The 23839-nt window shown below is 47.9% G+C and overlaps 1 protein-coding gene across 1 annotated transcript in view; it reads left to right on the top strand.

Moving 5' to 3' along the window:
- The first annotated feature begins 258 nt into the window (after positions 1–258).
- LOC149329006 (atlastin-2-like) overlaps positions 259–23839 on the top strand; it is a 53621-nt gene continuing 30040 nt past the window's right edge. The window contains exon 1 of the mRNA XM_089559161.1: positions 259–356. Within this exon, the coding sequence (XP_089415287.1) occupies positions 259–356 (98 nt within the window). The remainder of the gene's footprint in view (positions 357–23839) is intronic.

Raw genomic sequence — 23839 nt, 5'->3', positions numbered from 1 at the left:
GATTGTCTTCAGAGCCAGCCCGTCAACACAATACGCCTTCCTTCTCTTCAAGGAAGAATTGTTAACCAACATCCCAACAGGAGGATAGCACTTAATCAAGGCACTTGACCTCAAAGGAGCCTTTGATAACGTATCGCACCAAGCAATACTAGAATAGCTCTCGACCATCAACTGCAGCAAACGGACCTACGAATTTGTTCAAACGTTCTCATCCAGACGCACGGCCACCATAGGCATGGGGGAGACACTGTACTCACCATGGATGCCGACATCACGGTGTTGACAAGAACAGGCTCCCTGGAGGAACAAGAAGAATCCCTCCAGCAAGCCACCACCTGCGTAGAAGATATGGTCAGGCAATGTGGCGCACAGTGCTCTCCGGAAGAATCTAAAGTGATCCGCATCGAAGGCTACAACGGCCGCAACCAAAAACCAATCCAATTTCTACTCCGAGGGGCAGAAATCAGAGAAGTCTCAGTCATCAAAATCCTCTCAATCTGGCTTCAGTCTGACCACAGAGCGTTATAAGCCAACAAACTTCTCAGCGCATCAACCATTAATTATCGAGAATGGTACGCCGTGTACCAAGAACACGGAAGGGAATGCGCAAAGAGGACGTTATGCGACTCGTACAAGCGCTGATCATTAGCAGAGTTGCACACGGCCTCCCCTACTTACCTCTCTCAAAGCAGAGCTTAACAGAATCGAGCCATCATCCATTCAGCAATCAAGAATGCGTTCGCCCTCCCACCGTACACCGCCAACGACAAGCTCAACGCGTTGGTCGTCTAAAAGACCTTTCAAGAAGTTCAAGAGGCCGGTCTTCTATTACAAAGAGAACGCCTGCTCACAACAGAAACGGGCAGACAAATCCTACGAAGAAACGGGTACCCAGCAGACTTAGAGGCACCCACAGACTCCACATGAATGATGGAAAGCATGGCTTGGACTTCCGCCAGCGCCGCGAAACGACAGTCATCGAGGAACAGATAACGCTGTTGGTGTGTGTACGGCGGCTGATGATAGCTGGCGCGCACCTCGCTTTGACTGCTGTGTCACATGTGGCTGATCGCCTTGTAGACAGCCCGCTCGTTACGTGGGCGTTTCTCTGCGTTTTGCTCTTAAATGCGGCCTCCCACGCCCTAGCAATGCGTTGCAGTTTGTTATCACAGGAGCCCGAACTTCCGTGCTCAGCTGCCTCATCTCGCGCGCCTTGCGAGTTTGGTCCCAAGGCTGCCGATCTAACACAAATATTTGAGTAGAGCGGAGCGCTACCGAGTTCACCCAAGTATACTGAAACTTCAAGCAGCACACCGCACTGTTCATAAAATTTATTTTGTTAGATCGGCAACCTTCGTGGGAAGCTCACAAGGCGCGCGGGGTGAGGTAGCTTGCGCGCAGTTTCGGGTTCCTGCGATAAGAAAACTGCAACGCGATGCGCGGATGCGCAAGGACGCATTCGCGAGCAAAAATTTCGAGGGGTCACTTTCTTGATCTAAAGTGCGATTAGGCGAAAGCCTTTCCCGCAACGCTCTCCAGCGTCCGTATGCTAGACGAGGAAAACTGCATATGTGTTGGCAGGAAGTCGGCGTAGCATAGTGGTTAGCACGCTCGGCTATGGAACCGAAGGATGGTGGTTCGCTTCTCGCCATGCACAAGATTTTAGGAGTGTTTTGCTCATCGAGTGACACATCAGCGCACAGGTGCGACGCAGATATTCATCCATGAGCCTATAAAGGCTATCGCCTTTAATAATAATAATAATAATAATATAATAATAATAATCTTTATTCAGTATAATCTGAACATACTAAAAACGGAAGCTCCGAAGCCACAAGTGGGCTTGTGCGGCGACAACCGGCAGCCGTGGCAATTTTCGCACTACATCAGAGCTCCATCAGAGGAAAAAAAAATTAAAAGATGTAAATATAAAGAACATAAAAATTTTGGCATGGAAAGAATGAAAAAGCACTGATAAGATTTTAGTACATGTTAAAGATTCTCTAACGCTTGAACAGCAACACGCAGTTTTTTGCGGGTGGTTAATGACTTCTGGTTTCTGGGTTTCTTGTGAATGACTAGTAAGTCATGGCTTGTCTCCAGTTATGACAAGTGATGACTTTCGCTTCAGGTGTAACGCACAGTCATGGAAGCGATTATGAGCCATTAAAGGCTTTCGCCTTGAACGGGGAGAAATTCCCCCGTAACGAGTGCGAGGTCTACGCGGCAATCAGGGACAGGCGAAGAAGCTGTCAAAGCGAGCTGCGCACAGGCTATCGTCAGCCGCTGTAACTATAGCGAGAGCACTATCTCGCATCCGATTACTATAAAATCGCGGCGCTGGCGGCAGTCCAAGCCAGGCTTTACGTCATTCGTGTTTTCTGTGGGTGTCTGTACAGTCATGAAATTTATGAGCGTGAACACGGCAGCGCGTGGCAAATAGCCTCCAGCCCTACTTGTGGCGATACGCGGCGGCGGCTTTCCGCAACATGGTGGAAAGGGTTACGCCGCGTTGCCAGCTTCCGACAAGCCGAAGGACAGACCTCCCTTTTCACTTTGTTTACGAAAGCGGCCGCTGCGTATCGCCACGAGTAGGGCTCGAGGCTATCTGCCACGCGCTGCCGTGTTCACGCTCATAAATTTCATGGCTGTACACGGTCGTCCACTCTAAGTACGAACAGGGCGCAGCGTGGCCGCGCTCCGCGGGGCGCGAGCGCATCCGGCGCGGTCGCGCATCGAAGCTCTGCGGCGCAGGCGCACACGGGCCTAGAGGAGGTGCTTCGCGTCGTCTGCTACAGCGCGGGTGAGCATATTGCTTGCTGTGCGGTGAAGCGCATCTAACTCAATGCATGATTACAGCGCTCGTGAGCACTAAGACAGCACTGCGGGAAAGCGCACTATCAACAGCCCGCTGTCGCTGGTTGCGCGTACAACTCAGCGGCCTTTCCTCTCAGTGCCGCGATGTGGGGAATATGCATGTACTGCTGCAAACTTGTCATGTCAGGTTTAAATTGATTTGTTTTAGGGTGTTTAACGTCCGAAAGCGACATAGACTACAAGGGACGGTATAGTCGAGGATCCCAGGTTATTGTCGACGCCATGGGGGTTTTTAACGTGCGCTGACATTCCACAGTACACGGGTGCCTTGCATTTCGCCTGCATTGAAACGGGACCTCCGCAGTCAGGGTCATACCCGCCACTTCCGTTTCGAACACTTTGGCTTCTTTCAGATATTGTAACCTGGCGGCCAGTCGAAGAACGAGGCGTGGTGAACGATGGATAAGAGATGATTTAATGGCCGCTGGCCTAGCGCGAGCGCTCCGTCCCGCGCCACTGCCAGCGTCGTCTTCTTCGGAACAATATATATCACCGATACCGTGGCACTGAGACGAGAGGCCGCTGGGTTGTCGTACGCGCAACCAGCGACAACGCGCTGTAGTAAGAACGCTTTTCCGCAGTGCTGCCTCGGTGCACAGGAGCTCTGTAATCATGCCAAAAGTTAGGTGCGCTTCACCGCAGAGCTAGCACTGTGCACACCCGCGGTGTAGCAGACGACACGAAGCAACGCCTCCAGGCCCGTGTGCGCCTGTGCCGCAGAGCTTCGATGCGCGACCGCGCCGGATACGCTCGCGCCCCGCGGAGCGCGGCCATGCTGCGCCGTGTTCGTACTTAGAGTGGACGACCCTGTACATATAGTCCAGTCTACAATCAACAGTCCCTTGGCAAATAGACGTGGCTCCAATACCCAAGAACATGTCCACCCACTGCCACGAAGGCCGAAGAAGAGCCAGAATAAATCACAAAAGACAAATCACAGGGAGGAGCGGTAGGACAATCTATGTAAACGGAACCCTATATCCCTCTCCGCGTGGTGACGTAGCCGTCGCTACCGTAGTAAGACCCAACTACTAAGAACTACCAGTATGACTCCACCGTGGTTAGGGATTGAGGGTGTGGGAAGGTAGGGCATGTGAGGAGGATGTGAATAAAGTCTCCCGGTTTTCCGCAGAGCTTGCAGGAGGAAAGGAACTGATCGGGGTAGCGGGCATGAAGGAGTATAGGGTAGGGCGCAGTACGGGTCTGGAGTCGACGCCAGTGGGAGGCTTGCCTGCCATCTGTGGAAGGTGACAGCTGGAAGGTGGAGCTTCAAGCACAGATAGGAAGGCTTTTTCGCTACAAGGCACCTAGGGCTACCACACTAAAAGGCTGGAATAGAGAATGGTGCCTGCCAATTTGAAAGAAAATGAAGACCATAAAGAAAAATCATAGTTCTTTCTTGCCCTAGCCACGTATGTGCCCTTGCACGAAATTATTCGTGTCAACACGAGGAAGACGCAATCTTTATATCGTTGTGACGTTTTATAGGAATGTAATCGCAGCAACAGGAACGGGAAGATAACAAGACCCTGAAGTGTACTCTAATACAGCGCTGTTAATCACGGACACCGCTTTACGCGTGCTCTCTGTTATGGCAGTGAAAACGCAGGCTATTCGATATCTTCGATAAGCTAAAGAAATCGACTGAGTTCGGTTGTGATCGTATATCTTGCGCACAGCCGCGGTATGGCAGAGCATAGAAAACGCGGAATGAGAGATCAGCCAACAGATGCAATGTTTAGTCATGAAGATAGGTTTCAGATTAATGCTACGTGCCCTCTAGCATATAAAGAAAAACAGATTATTTATAAGTCAAGCCGGCCCACTCGTGACACTGCGTACTTATCGTGCCTGAATACGCTTTTCTTTAGGAATCTTCTTCTCACATGCTGCTCTTTTCGTCTGTTTCTTTCGCGTTTCAAAAGCATGTGGCTTGGACCGATAGATACGCTGCCTTTCATAGCGCTTACTGCAGTGTCATGCGCAACGTTCTTTAATTTGTATGCACGTCATTGATGCGCATTTTAGGGCGTAGCCGAGGCCCCGAAAACACGTCCAGGAGTCAAAAGCATGTTCAGGGATTGAAGTATTGTACCACTTGCACTGCTGCGACTTGTATTGCCAGCCGAGCCAATCTACACGACAGTGGCCTAGCGTCCTCGTATGCAAGTGTCCAAAGCCAACGCCACTGTGCTGCTTCATTCACGAAACGGTAACACTCGTTCTTTTGAGCCAGCTATTTCTCATGACTTTTAAAGATCTGAACACACTGGGTGGCCTTCTCAGCCAGCTTCCCCCAAACGGGCTGCAAGCCTACCATAGGCTGCATCTACCGCAGCCTTGCAGCTTAGAGAAGCTGATGTCCTGTGAAACGGTTAGCGAGACTTTCAATAATCTTCTGGGCATCGTTCCGATGGAAGACCTACTGATTCGCATGGCACAGTTGTACCTTTTGCTGATGCCACGCCAAGTACTGCGCTCATGGCGGATGGTCTTGCTAAGCTCGAACGCAGAGCTGGCATTCCACTGCCCGACGCTGTTCCAGCACATCGCAGAAGCAATGGGTGTTCCTGACCACCCGGTGACAATGGCGTGGAACTCTCTGGCAGGTATCTTCTATGCATGCCTGCTCACCTTGGACGAAGAGACTGGGCTCCACGAACATAAGGTGGTGTGCATCGCCTTGTGGTCTGGACTGCCTTTGCTGGCATATCGAGTGGACGGAGACAGCATAGAACGTCGCTTTGCTGTCGCTTTGACGGTGGCGCTCGGTGGCGACGCCTGCTACCTCGTCCCCGGGTTTCACGAAGACCTAGATGCCGCTTTTTATGCAGGACGCCACGCTGAGTAGAAACTTCGATCCGTCCAAGCTCAGAGCTGCAGCAAGAAAATGCTTTAAGAGGCGCCCGTCTCATCGCGACCTACTTGCCGACGACGAAGTCTGCCTCCACAACGGTAAGAACTATTTTTTTCGTACTGGAGGTACAGTTTGCTTCTTCAGGCGTTTAGTGTTGTTTCATGTACTATCGGCCGGAAAAGTAAATGGACCACCACTTAGGACAGGGGAGCGGCTGTGGGGCCGCACCGCGGCGCTGTTATCTCGCGCCGCTCGCTTGAAGCCAGAGTGCCCCGAGTGAAACTTCGTCCTCGCGCGGGGCTTGTCGCGCTTGATAAACACTTCGTCTTGCGTTCAGGTGCTCTGCTGTTGAGTCTCCATGAAGGGGAGCGCGCATCGCCTCTTAATCGAGCACATTAGGCTGTGGCAGAATAATTAGACAGCCGCAGTCCAGGGCTACTGGCGGAACTAAATGACTCATTAACAAGACGACTGAGCCAAGTCATCGCTGCTGACGGCAAATTTTCGTCCCACTAAGAGCACTCTGAAGAATGCCAATGACATTTTTAATCTGCTTTAGTAAATAAATTTCATGACTGACAATCATTTTAGTGATTCGTCTATCTAACACTCTCTTCGGGACTGAACTCTCGTAAAGAAATTCTTATAAAAAAATTACATATCGTAGACCCCAATTAAAATGCTTTGCAAATTACTCACTGAACAGAATATCAAGCTTATTGCGGACACTGTGCTGATAAGACAGTTCCGAAAGAAAAGCAGCGCCCACAGCAAAAGCTCGCCGTCCGTTACTTATCGCACTGGCATGAAAAAGCACCAGTCACGGTACCGCCGATGCATCGTCTTGGACCACGTTGCCTAAAATCCAGCAGTGGTGGAGGCAGCAGACAGGCAGTAATATCTAACACGAGGGCAATATAAAAGGACCACCAAAAATTGGCAGGGGCTTAGCTCTGCTATGCCAGGATATACGTAGCGAAAGTGAGCGCAACGATTAGGCAAGCGGTGTGACGTCATACCAAACGGCGGCGGCGGCTCCGCGGCTAGGCGCGCGGTGTCACGTCATGCCAGATGGCGCGGCGAGCGCGCGGCATCCGCCAGCTGCGGTGGTTGCTAGGCAACGGATTAAGGTAGGTCTCTCTACCTCCTCGGAGCACCGCCACAACGAAATCGCAAGTTGGTACAAAAACGCAACAGCGACTCGTTTCTTCACACTGCCGTGGTTTGACGGACTGCGGCTGACCGATTGGTCTGCCACAGCCCGATGTGCTCGATAAATAGGTGATGCGCGCTTCCTTTGGTCGAGACCGTCGGCAGCAGAGGAGCTGAACGCAACACTAAATATTTATCAAGCGCGACAAGCCCCCGCGTGAACGCGAGGGCGAAGTTAGTCGTCACTCGGGGCACTCGTGCTGCAAGCGAGCGGCGCGAGATAACAGCGCCGTGGAGCAGCCGCTCCGCTGCCCTAAGCGGCGGTCCATTTAGTTTTCCCTCCGATATTACAGTGTGATCCACCGTTAGGGTGAACAAGCGAGTGTGTAGCAGGGCTGTTCGAAGCGCCAGTGTTTTCGTGACGGTCGCGCATCGAACCATAGTGGTGTACGCGCACAGGAACCCGAACGTAGTGCTTCTCGTAGTCTCCCACTTCGCTTCGATGCGGGGCCGGGACGGACGCACAATGCGGTCCGAGAAGAGGAGCCACACACTCGCGTGTCGAACTAAGAGCTGATCACCCTGTGCACTTACTGTCCCACTTTTGGCGGCAAATTTCACAGAATTCTTTCGCATTGTTGTAGTTACACTGAAGGTTACTCTGTTTCGTTTGTTCGGCGTTATGAAGTCACATACTCTCTTGGATTGCCTTGAATGTTGACTGGGCTAAGAGCGCAAAAAGAAATGCAACTCTAGAAAAGGATGAGGGTGTGAAAACGGCGATGGGATACCAAATTAGTGTTGATGTGCAAATACGCCAGCAGGTAAAAAGCAAAGTTCGCGTTCAAGCCACCTGAGTATATTCGTGTAAAGGAGTCCATTAAAAATTTTAATCGTGCGACTCGAGAGTGCGTCCGCAGTTGATAAGATACGTGAGTGGTCCCTCATGCATGAAAGGTTAAGAAACCGCACTCTTAGTATTTCGTAGTTTCGCTAGTAAGTGCGCACCGCCTTTTAGGACAGAATACTGAAGCTCTCCCGACCTGCATAACTTCCCTACCTAAACTGAGGGAGCATCCCTGCTCCTTTGAATTCATTAACCGTTGAAGCTAACCAGATAATTTTTTTTTAACTTCTTTGGTCGTATTCTGAGTGGCTAAGCGCTCAGACTAGCAATGAGCTGATTCAACACGCCGCATATTGAAAATGTATGTAGTATTAAAATTTATTTTCTCTAAATACAAAAAAAACAACAAAAATAGTGGCCTCCACTTTGTATTTACATTTAGGTACGCTCATGCACCCCTTTTACATTTTAGCCACATTTTTCGCAGGTTTAAATGCCTTGTTAAGAAAAGGTAACTCGCCTGGCGACGTCAGTCTATTTACGGTGGAGCGGCTGTTCGGGCTGTTATCTCGGTTATAGCTTTTCTTTATCTGTGTAGCGCTCAGTGGTGAACTCACCAGAAGCAACCCCAAAAATCCACATTCTCGCCGTGCCGGGTTCGGGTGTTATGCGCACGCGCAGATTAAGCGGAAGTGCTCTAAAGCATTCGTTATGCACAAGTATCGAAGAGCGGAATCACGACCACAGCACTGCACCTGCCTTTAAACAACTCGATAGGAGACTTCAAAAAATGCCCCTTACTAACGCATCATTGAAAGCTGAGCAATGGCAGATGGCCGGCCTGCTCTTACCATCTTCTCTCATGCATCGAAAGTTAAAACCTGCCTTCACTAAAACCTAAAGGCTCTGGAGCTCTGGACGCTATAGATATCCAATTTTACCGTACGCTCCGACCTGCGTCAGCAATTTGAGCGCTGCTACTGCGGTCGTTCCAATACGCATTACCACCCCGGTAATAGGGAGACTACTTTCTTGGACCGCATTGTTTATATGTCACGGTTGTTGTGCACTATTCGTTCGAAGTAATCATTTTTCTTATATCCTCACCAGACGTGGTATACCCGAAATTTATATAGGGCCATAGCGTTGCTTCGTAGTAGTATTCTTTTCATAGGGAGACGCTTGAGCTTGGTGCATTATATAAATAAATCAGTAGGACAAAGACAAGGAAATATAGGAAACACACACACACAGCGCTAACTTCCAACTATGGTTTACTGCGCAAGGTAGCGGTGGTTTTCATGCCAAAGAAGCGCTGTCTGACCATCAGCACAGAACAAACAAACTAGCATGATATATCACGTAGATACTCAAGTTTATTTCATAAGACTGCCACGAAAGGTTTGCTTACGCAATCTCTTCCCAATAAAAACCCCCTTTTTCTTGCACACTTAACTATTGTTAGAAGTATAAGCGCGACTTGATACTTCGTATTTTTTGTTGCATTCTTTGAACTGCTTGGTATTCATTTCGCATGAGAGCATTCTTCCAATTTTCTGATTTACTGCATGTCATTATGTTCACGAGCCTTTATTTATTTTTTTTTCAGATGCATGGTAGTTAAACATTAGAGGACCGGCGCTCTTTCAAGACGACTCTCTACTGAGAAGAAAACGGGATGGGAAGCAGTGAAATACCTACCTCTATTAAGGCTCAATCCACAAGTCTCCTCGACCACATCTCCTGAGAAGACCCGTTCGCTGCATTATAGGACAGGCAATTAAAACAGCGTAGCTACTCAGTGTAGTTAGCTTCTAATCGAGTGCCTGCACCTCTTAGGGCGAATTGTCTTGGTTTGCAAAAACTATTAGGGAAACATGCTAAGGGCAGTGGGTCAGCTAGACCCACCTTATTCAAGACACAACGTCGTGAGCTTGACGGAAGAAGCAGAGAAGAAAAAAAAGTTTCCGACATCGTAACGGGAACCTACAATTCACCATTTTTATTGCAAAAAAGTTAACTAATTTTAGAACTTTGACTAGGTGCATTACTTCACTGCACTGTTCCTAACTCTTTTTTAAAAACAAGCTTAGTAACTGGGCTAGTGCACTTTTTATTCACAATTCTAACGTTTTCCTCAAATGTACATATTTGACTTTTATGACTGTTTGACAATTGTGTCCTATTTGCGCAAGCTGCCTGCCGTCTATATTGTCACGGAGACCGCACTATCGGTGAATAAAGAATCTACATCTCAGTTTTACGCACGAACAGCTTGAAAGCATAACAAAAATTAAGCATCTATGAGAGAACGGAAATAACGATATGCTGTTACGATTATGACTGAATCTGTTCTACCTGCGCACCTCGTACGGAATGACGCGTTTCCCTGCGGTGCCTCTTCACTTTTGCCTCAGCGGGTCGTGCGTAAAGATCTTACCGGTGGCGTCACTGAACATCTGCACAAGACGCGCGCGTGGCTACTGCTGCAACTGTCCGCCAGAGTATATGTGCACTGTTGCGCCACACATGCCGACCTGTTCGCCTTGTATGTCGATAATATTTCACCGAGTGCGAACACTGGACGAGCAAAATAGCTGCGTCGTTGAAAGGGTTCTAGTATTCATCAGCTTGGGACGCCTTTCAGGCTCGTTGTCTTCTTCTTTTCGAAGCATAATCGCCGTTATCTGATGTCGCCGGACACCTTGGCGGCGCTGGTCACCTACGGACATCAACAACCGGGACGCCGGATAAGTCTTGAATCAGCTGCTGATAGATCTGAGTTAAGAACCACCAGTCTATTTTTGGCCGTAACGCACATTTTCCGATGAAAGCGGTGGCGTGCAGGGCTGAACGTTCGCGGTTACTTCATTATCCCTCGACGTTGACGGAAGGTACAGTCGCGGACAGAAGAATATGGGCCGTGCTTCAGCTCTCAAAGTATTTTCAAGTGCCTTGTAGCTAATATATTCGATGTTTGATGCATATAAAGGTTAAATGTATCTTTGGGCTTGCACCTAAAGGCAGTAAACTATTCTATCCCGGTTGCGTGAGCGACATAAGCGTTTGAACGCGAATGTGTGGTCCATATTCTGTCCGCGATTGCCCGTTCGGCTGTCGGCAACTGCGGTATCTGGTCACGCAGAGCGTTGCTTGCCAGTGTCCGGCGCGCACGTTTGTGAGGTTTGAGCTCCCTCTTAAGTGTAGTGTCCCGAGCACGACGCTAACTTTCAGCTGAAGCCATGGCTGTCTAGAGCTGACATTCACTCGTTCAGTCTTCCAAAGGATTTTGCGAATTTAATTCCGCAGTGCTTTCCAGAAATTCGGATGAAAAGTGATGCTCAGATTCACACGCAGCGCGTTACAGAATGGCGCATCTCACCTACCTGCTGTGTCTGGGGGCCTTCGGTTGATGCCGAGGGCCCAGCCTTGCCCAGGGTAGGTAACTGAAGTAAGTTTCGGTTCCATCTTCATCAGAGCACCCAGTGACGAAGGAAATTTATGTTCAGTAATTAATAATACTTGCTCACGCTCACAGTGTCCGAGGTTGCGGCGGTGGTCGAATTACTGCAGGCACCGGAAATAAATCTTTGTTATCGCTGGCGGAGGTTCAAATTGCGTTAGGAAAGTAAGATCTTTCTTTTTGATTCCGTTACCATGCGAACGATACAATGAACCAGTTGGCTTTCCTCGCGCTGCTGTGGGAGAAATTAGAGCCAGCGTCAAGATTGCCTGCATAACGCTATAGAGGTTTATTAGGAATTCACCTACGCTCAGATAAGGGCCAACCACACATTTCACGGCTACAGCATGCGCTCTCGTTCAGCTCGGACATGGTCACGCTCGCTTATCGGACACGTCGCGCCTTTCTTCTGAAGTACGACGCTTTGGCGGGGCTAGTTGGTTCATTTGAAGCGAACGAGTAAAACTGCGCAAAGATAACGGGACGAAAGGCACACACAAGCACAGACTGTCAGTACTTGCGTGTGCCTTTCGTCCTGTTCTCTTTGCGCAGTTGTTGTTGATGATGTTGTTAACCTCGTACAATGGCACGTGCTAACACAGTGGGTTGGGCCAAGAATTGGGACGCACAGTTAGTTTACTCGTTCGCTTCTTCGTCTACTGCCGCGTCTCCTTCCTCGTACTCCATATGCAGGCGAAGACTACTCCGCTGTATGCAGTGACGTGAATAAAAGCGTTGATGTCAGTAGTTTCAGTAATGATATCCTCCAAGTTTTAACCAAGTGCGCTTTCCAAAGGATACAATATTTTTAAAAATACTGAAATCGCCTGGATTTCGTTTCTCATCCTTTTTCTTCTGTCTCCGCAACGTATCTGTGCACAACCTTAGAGGTGCAGCGTTTCAGTCGTTGATTACCTGCTCAAAACAATTAATTAGTACATACACTGATTTGCGTAACCAGTAAGGTTCACTCGGGTATTGCTTTATTATTAGTTCAGACCACATTGCTAAAAGTTTGTAGGGGGAGTGACGATGACTCCGGAGGCTAAGAAACATCCTTTCCTCGTCGTTCTCTAGGGGACGCTAATGTAAGTGGGGCGGTACGTGGGCTCCCGTTGCCCGGCCTGTTACACCTTTTTTTTCCCTATGGAGGACGCTGTGAGCGTAGGTGCTGCAGCACCGATTTACTCGTCTTAAGCAGATACTATTAATTGTAGGGGGCACATTTACCACTGTTCAGCATCTTACTTTGCATACCAAGCTAATGTAACAGTAGCTTGGTTTGGGCTAGTTGGTAACAGTTCTTAGAAAACATAGCGCAAAAAGGACACGGACGACACAGAAGTGGACAGGACGGGCGCTAACTTAGCGCCCGTCCAAGCTAAGACCAAGCTAATATATCTAGTATAAAGCGTTCATTTATGAAACCTGTGGTAATGGGAAAACTGATAACACACCGAAAAGGTAGTATCAAGGACGTGCAACGGGAATTAAGGCGGCGGTACCACGCTAGCGGCGGTCAGCAGCCGTTTTTCGTCATGTTTGTGTGAGCGGTGTGGCTCATCCGTTTGCGCTAGAAAAATGATATTGAGCGCATTTTAAAGATAATTGTATCTTCTTTGCGATGGTATGTGTCGCTAAAAGCTATTCACGTTAGTATAATAGCAGTAAGCAAAAGAGCGAGGGGCATAAAACGATATTTTTGCTCGACTTGCCTGCGTTTGCTTTGCTGTTTACGAAAACTACTGCTCCGAAAAGAAAACTGCTTCTGCAGCTTTTAGATGAAGTGTGACTCGAGAACCTCACAGGCAAGTTATTGAGTTATATTGGGTAGTTATTTAGAACTGGTGCCATAAATAAGTGTGAAATTTAAAAGAATGACGCATTAATAACTTCTAGTCCAATTCATAAATCACAAACATATTTAGCAGGATTGTAGATAGTACCCATGTTGTTAATTCTTGAAAATTTCATTGAGCTACATGTCATAATTTTTTAGTTTTCATTGTTCAAAGTTGGTCGTAACCTAGAAACTGCGCTTTTTTTATCTGAGTTGTAGAAGCAAGTAAACGTCGTATAGGGAACAAATTCGGCACACGAAATATTTATGAAATATTCCAAATCCTCTCAAGTCGGCATTTCGCTATGACAAACAGAACGGTAGTACTGCGCCATTCAATTGCGCCATTTTTTGTGCTCCGTAATCTCCGCAAAATACATCCAGCGCGAAAGATCGCTGCTATATTCCAGGCTTTTTTGACAGGAACTGAAGTCGCTGGTCTTAATACTACCAGTGATGTAAATTTGGGTATGATAAACGACTCATGTTAGCTTGTACTCGCCCGCTTTGTTGGTCGACGGGGCTGCTGCATTTGAATCTCGCGGGCGTTTTGACTCAACAATGGAGTTCCGCCGGTCAACGACAGTGGCGCTGTCAAACATTTTGAAGCAAGGCGGTCGTTTCTTCGGCTGCTCAGCAGGCTGTTATCGGCGTATCGTGCTGTTTTGCTTGTTGGTGTTTTTTTTACTGTGCTTTTGTATTTATGTGCAGCGCCGTTTTTTATCACGTTATCTTGCCAGTTTTTTTGTGTGTAAAAGTGTCAAATGGGGAATCGGCGGCGATACCTTCAGCGCAAAAGGTCGACGATGACAAAGCTTCGTACGCGCATGGCTGATGTCAGGGCCAAACGCAGGTGAGTCATTCGGACCGCAATTTTGTTATTAGTATGTGCATTGAAGTCCCAACTGTACCTGTGTCGCGTGCGTGAGCTACCTCGTAGTGTGTGTTATCGAGTGCGGTTTTTCATGAACGCGTGTGCAAGATTACGAGTGTCACGGCACTGTGACATTTCGTAAGGCGAGAGCAGAAATCTGCTGCATAATTCTTTGTTCCTTAGCTGGGGTCCTGTAGAAGTGGCTCTAAATTGGAGAGTTGAGGGGCTTGTGTTTAGAAATAGGCGATGAGTTTTAAAAGTCACAGAGGGCATTGAGGGATATTTTATGTACCTATATGACGACTCTCGTCCTGAGCATGCGCACGTCGCGGGTTGGATCCCAGATGTGGCAGATGGAATTTTTTTCTTCACTCCGCTTTGAAGTAAGTCTATAAACTGTTGGCATTTCTAAAAAATATACTACAGCTTATACAGGGCGATAAAATCACCTGCTGATTCTGTATTGCGCAAAACATTTCGCGTTTGCGTTTTGCATTCCTCCTGAGCTTGTTACGAGCTCGCAGTGCGTGGAAGCGGCAGTTTACGTTGTGGGGGGATGGACACCTTTCTATGCGAGTGGCATTTGGCAGCACGGGGAGCCTAATTTCACGAGGAGCCTAATTTTTATACGCACCACATCTAGCGCTGGAAAAAATGCTGGTACTGTATATTCAAAATGGCATGCAACATGTCTGCACTCCCTGAAGACTTGCCGCTGCAGACCATCAGACCTCGCCTAGTCGTTTGCTCTTTTGCAACAATATAGTTTTTCTTTACGCCCTCCTGTTATGGCCTCGTAGGTGAGTATATGTTAGGTAAAATCATTATAGAGGGTATTTTTGCTATAAACTTATCACTTGTTTCATACAAATGCTTGAAAGCTACACAGCCCTCCTTGAGTTTGGTGTTTTCCTTAGCTGAAAAGGCGCTGAAGCACATTTGTGGATGAATGCACTCTAAATATGTTTCTAATTGATTTTCACATATAACCGTTGAGATCGCTGCTATATGAAACATGAAACAGTGTTTTCATTTTTTTTCCGCTTTATATTTTCAAAAATGTGGGGCTTTTATATTTGCGTTGCAACGGCACTGTTGAGTTGTTTCTTTTTCCCAAGTATAGCTTAGTTGGACATGTTGTACTTCTTATGCCTGCCCATTACTTTCCTTTCTTCTGTTCTATAGCTGCGTCTTTTCTTTTGCTACTAGCCCGCTTGTGGCGTTCACTTTCCTTGGAAGCACAGTATCAATTTACACTTTCAAGGGATATTCAACCTCACAGCTCACATTTTTCTGCTTGTGTGTAATGGATACAGCCTTCTGCTGGTAAGCTTTTCCTTCGTGAACTGCTGGTGACATCAAAACAAGCAGTGTATCATTGTTCCAGCAGCTTTGCATCACCCTGTAAGGCGTAAGCAGAATATGTTTCTGTCGTGCTCAGCAGGCTTTTATCCTAACATATCTGCTCTCATTGTTACAGTGGCAGCAAATTACTTAGATGTATGTAAGGACTTTTCAGTCCACTTGCTATGTTTAGGCACATATTTTCTTTCCTTTTCCATTACTGCCCTCACATTTTTGTATGACGGGAGGTAAGCATATGTCTTTGTGTGTTACTGAAACACTAAGTCAATGGAAAGTAACTGCAATGATTGAGCAGTAAAGAACAAGCTAATACCCACTTTTGAGCACTGACATTTCCTGTCACTTCCTGGAAATAGACTCACATATGACATTGGTATGGACTTGTTTGCTTGCAGGCAGCCACCATGATGTGTGGGGGAGTTGTGCAAGGCATCTGAACGTGCTTAGCAGATGTTGCAATAAAATGGTCCTATTTTTATAAGGAACATGCGTTTGTCTTTTGAAAATGCACATCAATGGAAGTGAATGAAGCCTTCTGCTTCTGCCTCTACCACTGGCGAAGTGCATGTGTGGACAGTGCGATTTCACTAGCATTGTAGTGAATGCAAAGCATGCCCCCAAAATTATATGTCAATCATACACTGCAAGAAAAAAAGAATGCACGGATAACATTCTTGAAAGGGGAGCGTAGCTGGTGATATGCATGCGCACAATGCAGCAAAAACAATGCCAGCATCTCTTGCCATTGTTTGCACTGCATAAAATACCAGTACTTTTCCTCAGCGGTGTGCAAACCACGGATACCTAAATCGCTAGAAATGCAATCAGTTGTCAGTCTCGGCTACAGGGTATTATGATTCAAAACTAGCTCTTGTAAATGGCGCGGTTTCCGGAAGAGCTGCTCCGCAATGGTACAGCGAATTTGCTGCGCATGGCGCTGCACGAATGCGCGTGTAGTGTCTAGATAGGAGTAGGTGAGTTGCATAAATATGGAAGTCTGCTATGGTGGGCTTGCTGCTCGCAACGCTGGCACTTCCTCTATGTGCACGTGCCAATCTGCTCGCGGGTGCTCAAAAGGGGTGGTGTCCCTCATTGTTAGTCCATTAAAACTTCCTGTTGGGCGAGTTGGTAGTTCATATTGAATTAAAAATATTATAGCGCAAACAAAGACACGGACAAAAAAAGAGAGGAAACACACACACATAGCGCTTGTGTGTGTGTTTCCTTTCTTTTTTTGTCCGTGTCTTTGTTTGCGCTATAATATTTTTAATTCATTGTTAGTCATGGCTGGAATTCCGCTCCGGTCAAGAATGGAGAAAATTGTGCTGCGGGCGTGCGGGGCAGCTTGGTGCATGCGAGTGAGAGGGGAGCTTGCGGAGCGGGCGAGCGTAGTGTAAGGGCCGTTTCACATGCTGCGACTAGAACGAAAATAGTCGGCCTAGTCGGTGACGCCGCAGTGCGATTTTCGCACAGTGCTTTCACATGCAACGCGTACCCAGCGAATTCGGTCGGAGGGACACGCAAGGTTGCTCGATGTTCGCATAGGCAACCCACGATTAAACCCGACAGAAACACTGCACGGAATGTGTTGATGATGTAATGACCAGCTTGTTTTTAGATGCAAGGCAATATTTCGTATGTTTTGATTAGAATAAAGTTTTGCTTACGCCGCGGGAACAGCTCCCACGTGACCCCACGCCGAGACGGCGCGTGACGTCACGTCACGTGCGAGTTGTTGCCGCGGCAGGTCTCGACGCACGTGCGCTCTCGCTCGCGCGCCTGGAGACCGGTCGTGGCCGCGGCAGCTGCTCCCGCGTGACGTCACGTCACGTGCCGACTCGGCGCTGCCCATTGGCCAGTCGCAGAGCGACCACACCGACGCTGCGACTGGATTCCAACCGGACGGAACTTGGTCGCAGGCCGTCTGCGGCTAGACCGACGGCCCTCCCCAGTCGCAGACCGACCGAATTCGCAGCGTCGCAGGCGAGAATCGCATGCATGTGAAACGGCCCTAAGTGTGTGTGAGAGAGAGAGAGAGCGCGGTCGCCCTCTCCCGAAGTGCACGCCTCACGTGTCAGGTCGCCGGCAACGCGAGGCTGCTGAAACTTTTCGCGGTCCTTCCCACTGGCTGTATCGCCTCGCGTAATGGAAATACAAGCAGGTGGGAAGGTATTCCCTTTTTCCCTCTCTCTCTACCCTTTGTTTTCCCCTTCACTGTCATCTCGCTTTCCATTTCCATCCCCCAGCCCCAGCTCAGGTGCTTCTAGACATGATAGCAGATGCCGGGGCTGGCAAGAATCCTTTTACCTTCTTTTGCATTTGCAATAAAAGCCACTTACTACTACTACTCAGGATAGTTCCGTGAACACGAGGGGCCGAGAGCTTCCGGTGAAATTTCTTGGAAACCGGTATGAAGTCCTTTGGCTGCGTGGTCTGTGGATGACATTGGTGAAAACATTTCGTCTAAGAGCTATTTTTCAGCAGATTTCGAAGCCCTCTCACCAACACCATCAAGGACTTCAGGATAATTCAGCAAGGTTATGTGGGAAGCAGGTTTTACATCGCAAATTGTTTTTCGACCTGGTTTACAAAGCGGGGAACATAAATTGACGTTAGTGTCGATCCGTATTCACAAATTAGAAGAAAGACCATAAATATTTTCAAAATTGTGCTCGTCTAGCTGATAAACATTTACGACCAGATTTTCATTAGCGTGGTTATGAAAAAAACCTCATTGGAAGGGGCCGGAACTCTACATTTTACCAGATCTGACGAACGCTTCAGCCTCTTGCTCAGGACGGTTCCTCATGCTTGTTTACAAAAAAGCATACAGCAGCAGCATGCTTGCATTGTCTTCGCATTCGGCCTTGAAATAGCATTTGCCACAGCGGTTGCTTTTGTGTGCATGGTCATGAAACGTGAAAAAAATCTGCCATCATTTACACATACATCTATTTTCCTCAATATTTCATGAAATTCTAAGATATTACGGGAGTAGGCATTGCTCTGGCTGAATGTAACTTCTAAGTCAAAATGTTTGCTTGCACATGAATGAGCACATATAGCTATGGCTCTGCAAATAAAGTGTTCCCGCATGCGCGGTAATCTCTTCAGCTTCGCATATCTGTTTAGAGGCACTTTATTTTATGCTCGCATAAAGATTGTGTTTATTATTATTAGCGCAAAACGTAACAAAACCCCATTGTATTGGCCTCGAATTTCAAGTTGATTCACTTAGGACACACACTTCCCCATTGAGGTAACAGCGTTTCATTGACAATCTGCTCCACTGAGTGCACGTGATCAATTAGCAATTTTCGCTCCTTCAAGTTGGCAGAAAAAAAAATGTTTTCACTATTTTCTGGGATACACATCTTACGCTCTGCATTTTTCTCACCTGAAAAAGAAAAAAAAAACGCGACTGCGCATACAGATTTGCAGGCAGGCCAACACGTGCAAAGAAAACTGACTTCCTTCAAGACACACGTCATCAACGCACGTGTTTCTGGTCCGATGGGCAAAACATGCGCCGTACCGAGAAGGCTCACACTGGGAGAAGAAAGGCTGCCAGGCGTTTCGAATCAGGGAACAAAGCTGGTGGGGGAATGCTCGGCACCTGAAAAACCGGTTCAGAACCGAAAGTCGACGATTTTGCCCATCGGGGCACACCTTTTTGACGTCACACTGTTTACATCAGGGAGAGGTCTATTATGAGGCACCGGCCGGATTCACTGGCGCCTGGAGCGCGCTCCTGCCACCCGCCCTAAGTCATTCAGCGCAAGCGTTTCCCCTCTTCTATCCTGTGAGGGCAGGCGAGGCGTCTCGAATCGGGGTAGAAAGGCGGCGAAGGAGCCCTCGGGACCAACAACACCTGCTCAGAACCAAAAGTTGTCAGTTCTGCCAACCGGGCCACAACTTTTTGACGTCACGCTGCTTACAATAGGGAGGGGGTTTCACAGTTCTGCGAAGCTGATGTTTTGCAAAGGCGATTGACATGCGGCCGTTCCAATCCAAGGTTCTTCTGCAGCCAAGGCCAGGCTAGAAAGAGGAGACAGACCTGTGTGCCTCTGCTGCGGGGAGAAAGAGCAGTATTCGAAAGAGCAACTTTTGAGAAGGAAAACCGAGACTCCTCTACTCTCTTCCTCGATTTTGTTTTTCACATTCCCTCAAAATGCGGACTGAACTCGACTTCTGTCGGGCTTATGTATCCACGGGACGAATGCCCTGTGTTGGCTGACGCTCTGACAACCGGTGCCGTTGCGCAGTTTCCACAGCTATTCTAAAAGATTTTTTTTTTTTTCAGCGAGAGAGCTACCGGGCGCTCCGTGTTAGAAGGAGCACAGGGAACGCTATGAGTAGCGAGACAGGAGGCGGCCAGAGATGATTATCCTAGGGCGAAGACACGATCTTGCACCCCTGCCTCGCGCTATGGCTCATCGGTTGAGAAGCGCTGTCTTGAAACGCCGCCATATATTTCGCATCGGCTCCTGGACAATGCAGACCACTGGGAGGCCAGATCTGCGAATTTCCGCTACCTATCGCCGAAATTCACTAATTGTGCAAGGATCGATTCGCCCCAGACCTCAGGGTGAGCACAAAATGTTTTCTTATGCTAGATCAAACACGAAACAGAGCAAACGAAACAGAGCAGCAGAAGCGATTTCAGTTGAAAAGTGACGTGAAAGCAAAAGTCCACTGATTTTGCGGACATTAGCTAGAGGACTACCACGGTGCGTATAGTTTTGACTTCCCGCATTCCCCGGAATGGAGAAGAAATGAGCCTTTTACTATACAAATTTACTGCACAAACAGTGCCAGTACAAAAAGATGGGAGGGGGGGGGGGGGGTAGTGCAATATCCACATTCGATCGCTTATTTTCTAGACAGATGCTGCCGCACGCTCACATCCGTGTTCACAAGACAGCAGGGAATTAGAACTGTTGGAATATCACAATTTCGTGATGATCACTAACGATATCACAAAAGCAGGAACGTTGCCTCGTGTGGCTACAAAATGCAGTTCCAATGAATGGATGGAAATGCTATGCTAAGGCCACAGTAGGGAGAAACTCGACGCGATTGTAATGAGTACTTATTAGCTCTTTCCAGCTATGTCCCGCAGTCTCCAGTCGAAGTTTCACAGCCAGTGTTTCCTTTTCGTTTTTCGAACCTTGGTGGTGGTAGCAGTTTATTTGACAATAAAAAGCGAACGAAAAGAATGTTGCCGGCTGCGGCCGTAAGCGCTTTCGGGATTTTTGTTACCATGCATGGATGCGCGGACGGAAAAAAAGAAAATCAGCATTACTTGCAACGTATCTCAACGTCACAGACTACCTCTCCCAAGCTATTATCGGGAACGGGTGGGAGATGAAGGGGGCTAACACACTGTGATATTGCTTTCTTTTCCTCTCCGCAGCTACTGACCCAACGACTTGAACGCAATATGTTTGTACCATTCTGATATGCCTTATTCTGCCCATTTTCTCTTATTTACTGTTACCATATCAGCTGTCTCTTAGAATTCTACATAGCACTGGCAGTGTGTGAGTAAACAATAAAAACACTCGCCATGCTTCGAAATCTCGGGTTGATGTTTCACTGCAGGTGTTTTTCCTGGAATTGCGAAATAAACGTTTGCATGGTGAACGGGAATCAATAGCACACAAGCTACGCGCCACGCGCCTTTGACCTCAGAAAAGGCTGTGACAACACACATGGCAACCGCCCTTTGAAACCAAGAGGTCATCTACTGTTCCGCTGCATCCATTTCGACATCATCCATAGTTTTACGAAGGCCATAGCCCATAGATGTCTTGTGGCCCTTTGTTATGGATGCCAGTGGAACCTACGAAGCTTTATTTTGTAATATTGCTTGCCGTGGCTGCCGCTGCTAGTCATCAAAATATTTGTCAGGGTCGCGAGAAAAGAATAACTATAAAACAACGTGTACAACTCTGGAAAAAAATGGAAACAAAATAAATTTCTATAAATGTCAAAGATATAGAGACTTCGTGTTCAGGAAAGTAAAAACAGCGCTAAATTCTACACAAAACACACAGAAAGACGGACAGGACGGGCGCTGACTCCAACTGAACACAATGTCACATCAACTAGCCTCGCAAAAGGTCACATTCGAAATAGTGCCTCCTAAAAAAGAATCGCCAGGCACCATGGCAGGGCCGCCAAGGGGTGCGTAGGGGCGAAAGAAGCAGTACGGGTGTGCCAAACACGTTCGAGCGCGGTCGTCATTGTCGTCGCGTTTATCCCCCCTCCGTGACTAACCGCCTCCTTCTGCCACAACGCGAGGGAGAGGAGGTCAAGGTAGCGCAGAGAGGAGGACCAGACCGTCTCGGAGGAGCGCTTTTTCCATGGAGGAAGGAAAAAAAGAGGAGAGGCCCTTTCCACACGACGCCCTGGGAGAAAAGTGTGGAGGAAATCACGTGGCTTTTCAACGATCGGGAGGCCATTTTGTCCGGGCAGCTTAGCAACGGCGTCGTAGTTGCTGCTTGCAAACCGAGCGGTAGCAGACGGCCGCGGCGTAGCAATTGCGGTGAGGCGTAGGCGTACTTTTCTCAACTGCTCGAATTTGTTTTTGATCGTGCTCACGGGCTGACGTTGGCGCCGTTCACTCATATCTCAGGTGGAATTCGCTGCAAAACTCTCGTTGTTGCGTGCATTGACTTCAACGTGCTCGGCGACGATCGCACGGGCATTTCGTCTACTGCGTCATTGCTCGGAGCTGTCGGGAGACCACCGCTGCACACTGAGGAGCACTCGCGCTGTTCGTTCACCAGTGATTCGATACGCCGTGCGCTAGAGAGGTCGTCGGCGTATTGTGCGGACGTTTCGCGTCCTGTGCGTGCAGTGTGCGTGTGCCATTCGCGCTCCCGTTTCCATCGGCAGTGAAACCTCGTTGCTATTGTTCTTGCAACGCTCCAGTGATCGTCACTGGTGTTAGTTTAACTGTCATTTTCATTTTTAGGGATTGCGATTTTGTGAGCCGCGGGGGCCATGACATGGGCGGAGGGCGATATTTTAAAGGAAGCAGCTGCGCTCGCTTTGCTCTTAGTATACTGCAGCAACTTTGTTACACGCCCGTTTCAAGTGTGTAACGTTTGAAGCGTCTGGCGAGCTCTAGCTTCTGGGACGTGCCGGGCTCAAGTGTATTCGTTCACATCGTGGCCAAGTCTGTGTTTCTGGTCGCGCGCTATGTTTAGACCGGTTTCCTGTTGCAGGTTTGCAATTGCTTTTCTATCTGATGTCATGGTCAAGAAGTGCGGAAAAGGCGATGCTCTAACTGAATTAGGAGGCCTTTTCTCACGTGATTATTGTGCTCATGTCCTGCGATAGTGTTATTTTGGGTAAAAAGTACTTAGTGAAATGAGGATCCACATGTGCGCTGAATTTCATTGATGCCTGTGGTTATGTTGAAGAAAAATAATTGGATGCATTCTTACCCACAGTAGATCGACTTTCATTTTATGTATTGTCAGTCGCAAGTAAAGTGTGCTACTATGCAGTGACATTACACGCTAGTATTTAATCTAGTAGCAAAAAGTGGTGCGTACAGCTGCAGCTCTGCACATTCAACATGAAACACAGCATTGAAATGATGCACAACACCGTGAAACTTATACTGCAGCCACTGGATACTCCTAAACTTCTAGAAGTCTGAAAAGCTACGGTAATATATATTATGCACAATACTAGATCTGTGGATATGTGAAACATGCTATGTTGCCATGCTACAAAGGGTGGAGTTATGGAGGGGGGCAGTCACAATTTAAACATGTATTTCTTCGACTTTTTTCATTGAGAAAAAGATGTCCACGATGGTTATCCTGTGTAAAATTTCAGATAAATCCTCCCCTGCCGTCTACTATATGCACTTTGGCCCTCTCCGTTTCTCTCACCTGTGTGAGTGGCTCTTGGAGTTGTGAATCAAAAGTCATTGCAGGCACGGCCACCATTACAACACGTTATGATATTACATTTTGCGTTCAGGGTCAAGAACTCAAACTTTTTAGTATACTTGCCCATCCTCACTGCTGTATACGAGAAAGCATTCCTTGCATCACCAGCCGCACGAAAACTTGCTATGAAGATAAGTATAGTATTTAAGACCAACAACAAAGTACTGCAGACTTTTTCTTACCCTTAGTTCTGCAGCACAAGGCACTGTTGACACAGCCAGCTTCCCAAACATATGCAATGGAAGCAGATTGCAACATTCAGCAACAAGAGCTGCATTAAAAGGCAGGTTGAACACTAAGGTGGGGTGTGACCATGCATGGCAGCATTGTTCACGACTCAGCCGAAAGCAGACAAGTGCACACTCATTCAGCATAAAACTGAGAGGTTTGTGCTATCCACCAGAGAGCGCAATTAAAGGGTGGCCAGTATATGGAACACTTTTAAGCGAGCATAGCATGCAAACAACCCAATATCAATAACCTTGCTCAGAGATCTCATGCATGAACCTCTAAACTCATTCTAGCAAAGAAGGATTTTTTTTGCAACCTCATGAGCACATTTGACAGCTGTCCACTCAAAAATCATTATGC

The sequence above is a fragment of the Amblyomma mixtum genome, chromosome 9 (assembly GCF_055824585.1).
Source record: "Amblyomma mixtum isolate Tamu chromosome 9, ASM5582458v1, whole genome shotgun sequence".
Lineage (NCBI taxonomy): Eukaryota > Metazoa > Arthropoda > Arachnida > Ixodida > Ixodidae > Amblyomma > Amblyomma mixtum.
Note: the sequence above shows the minus strand (reverse complement) of the source record. Positions and strands in the feature narration are given on the sequence as shown.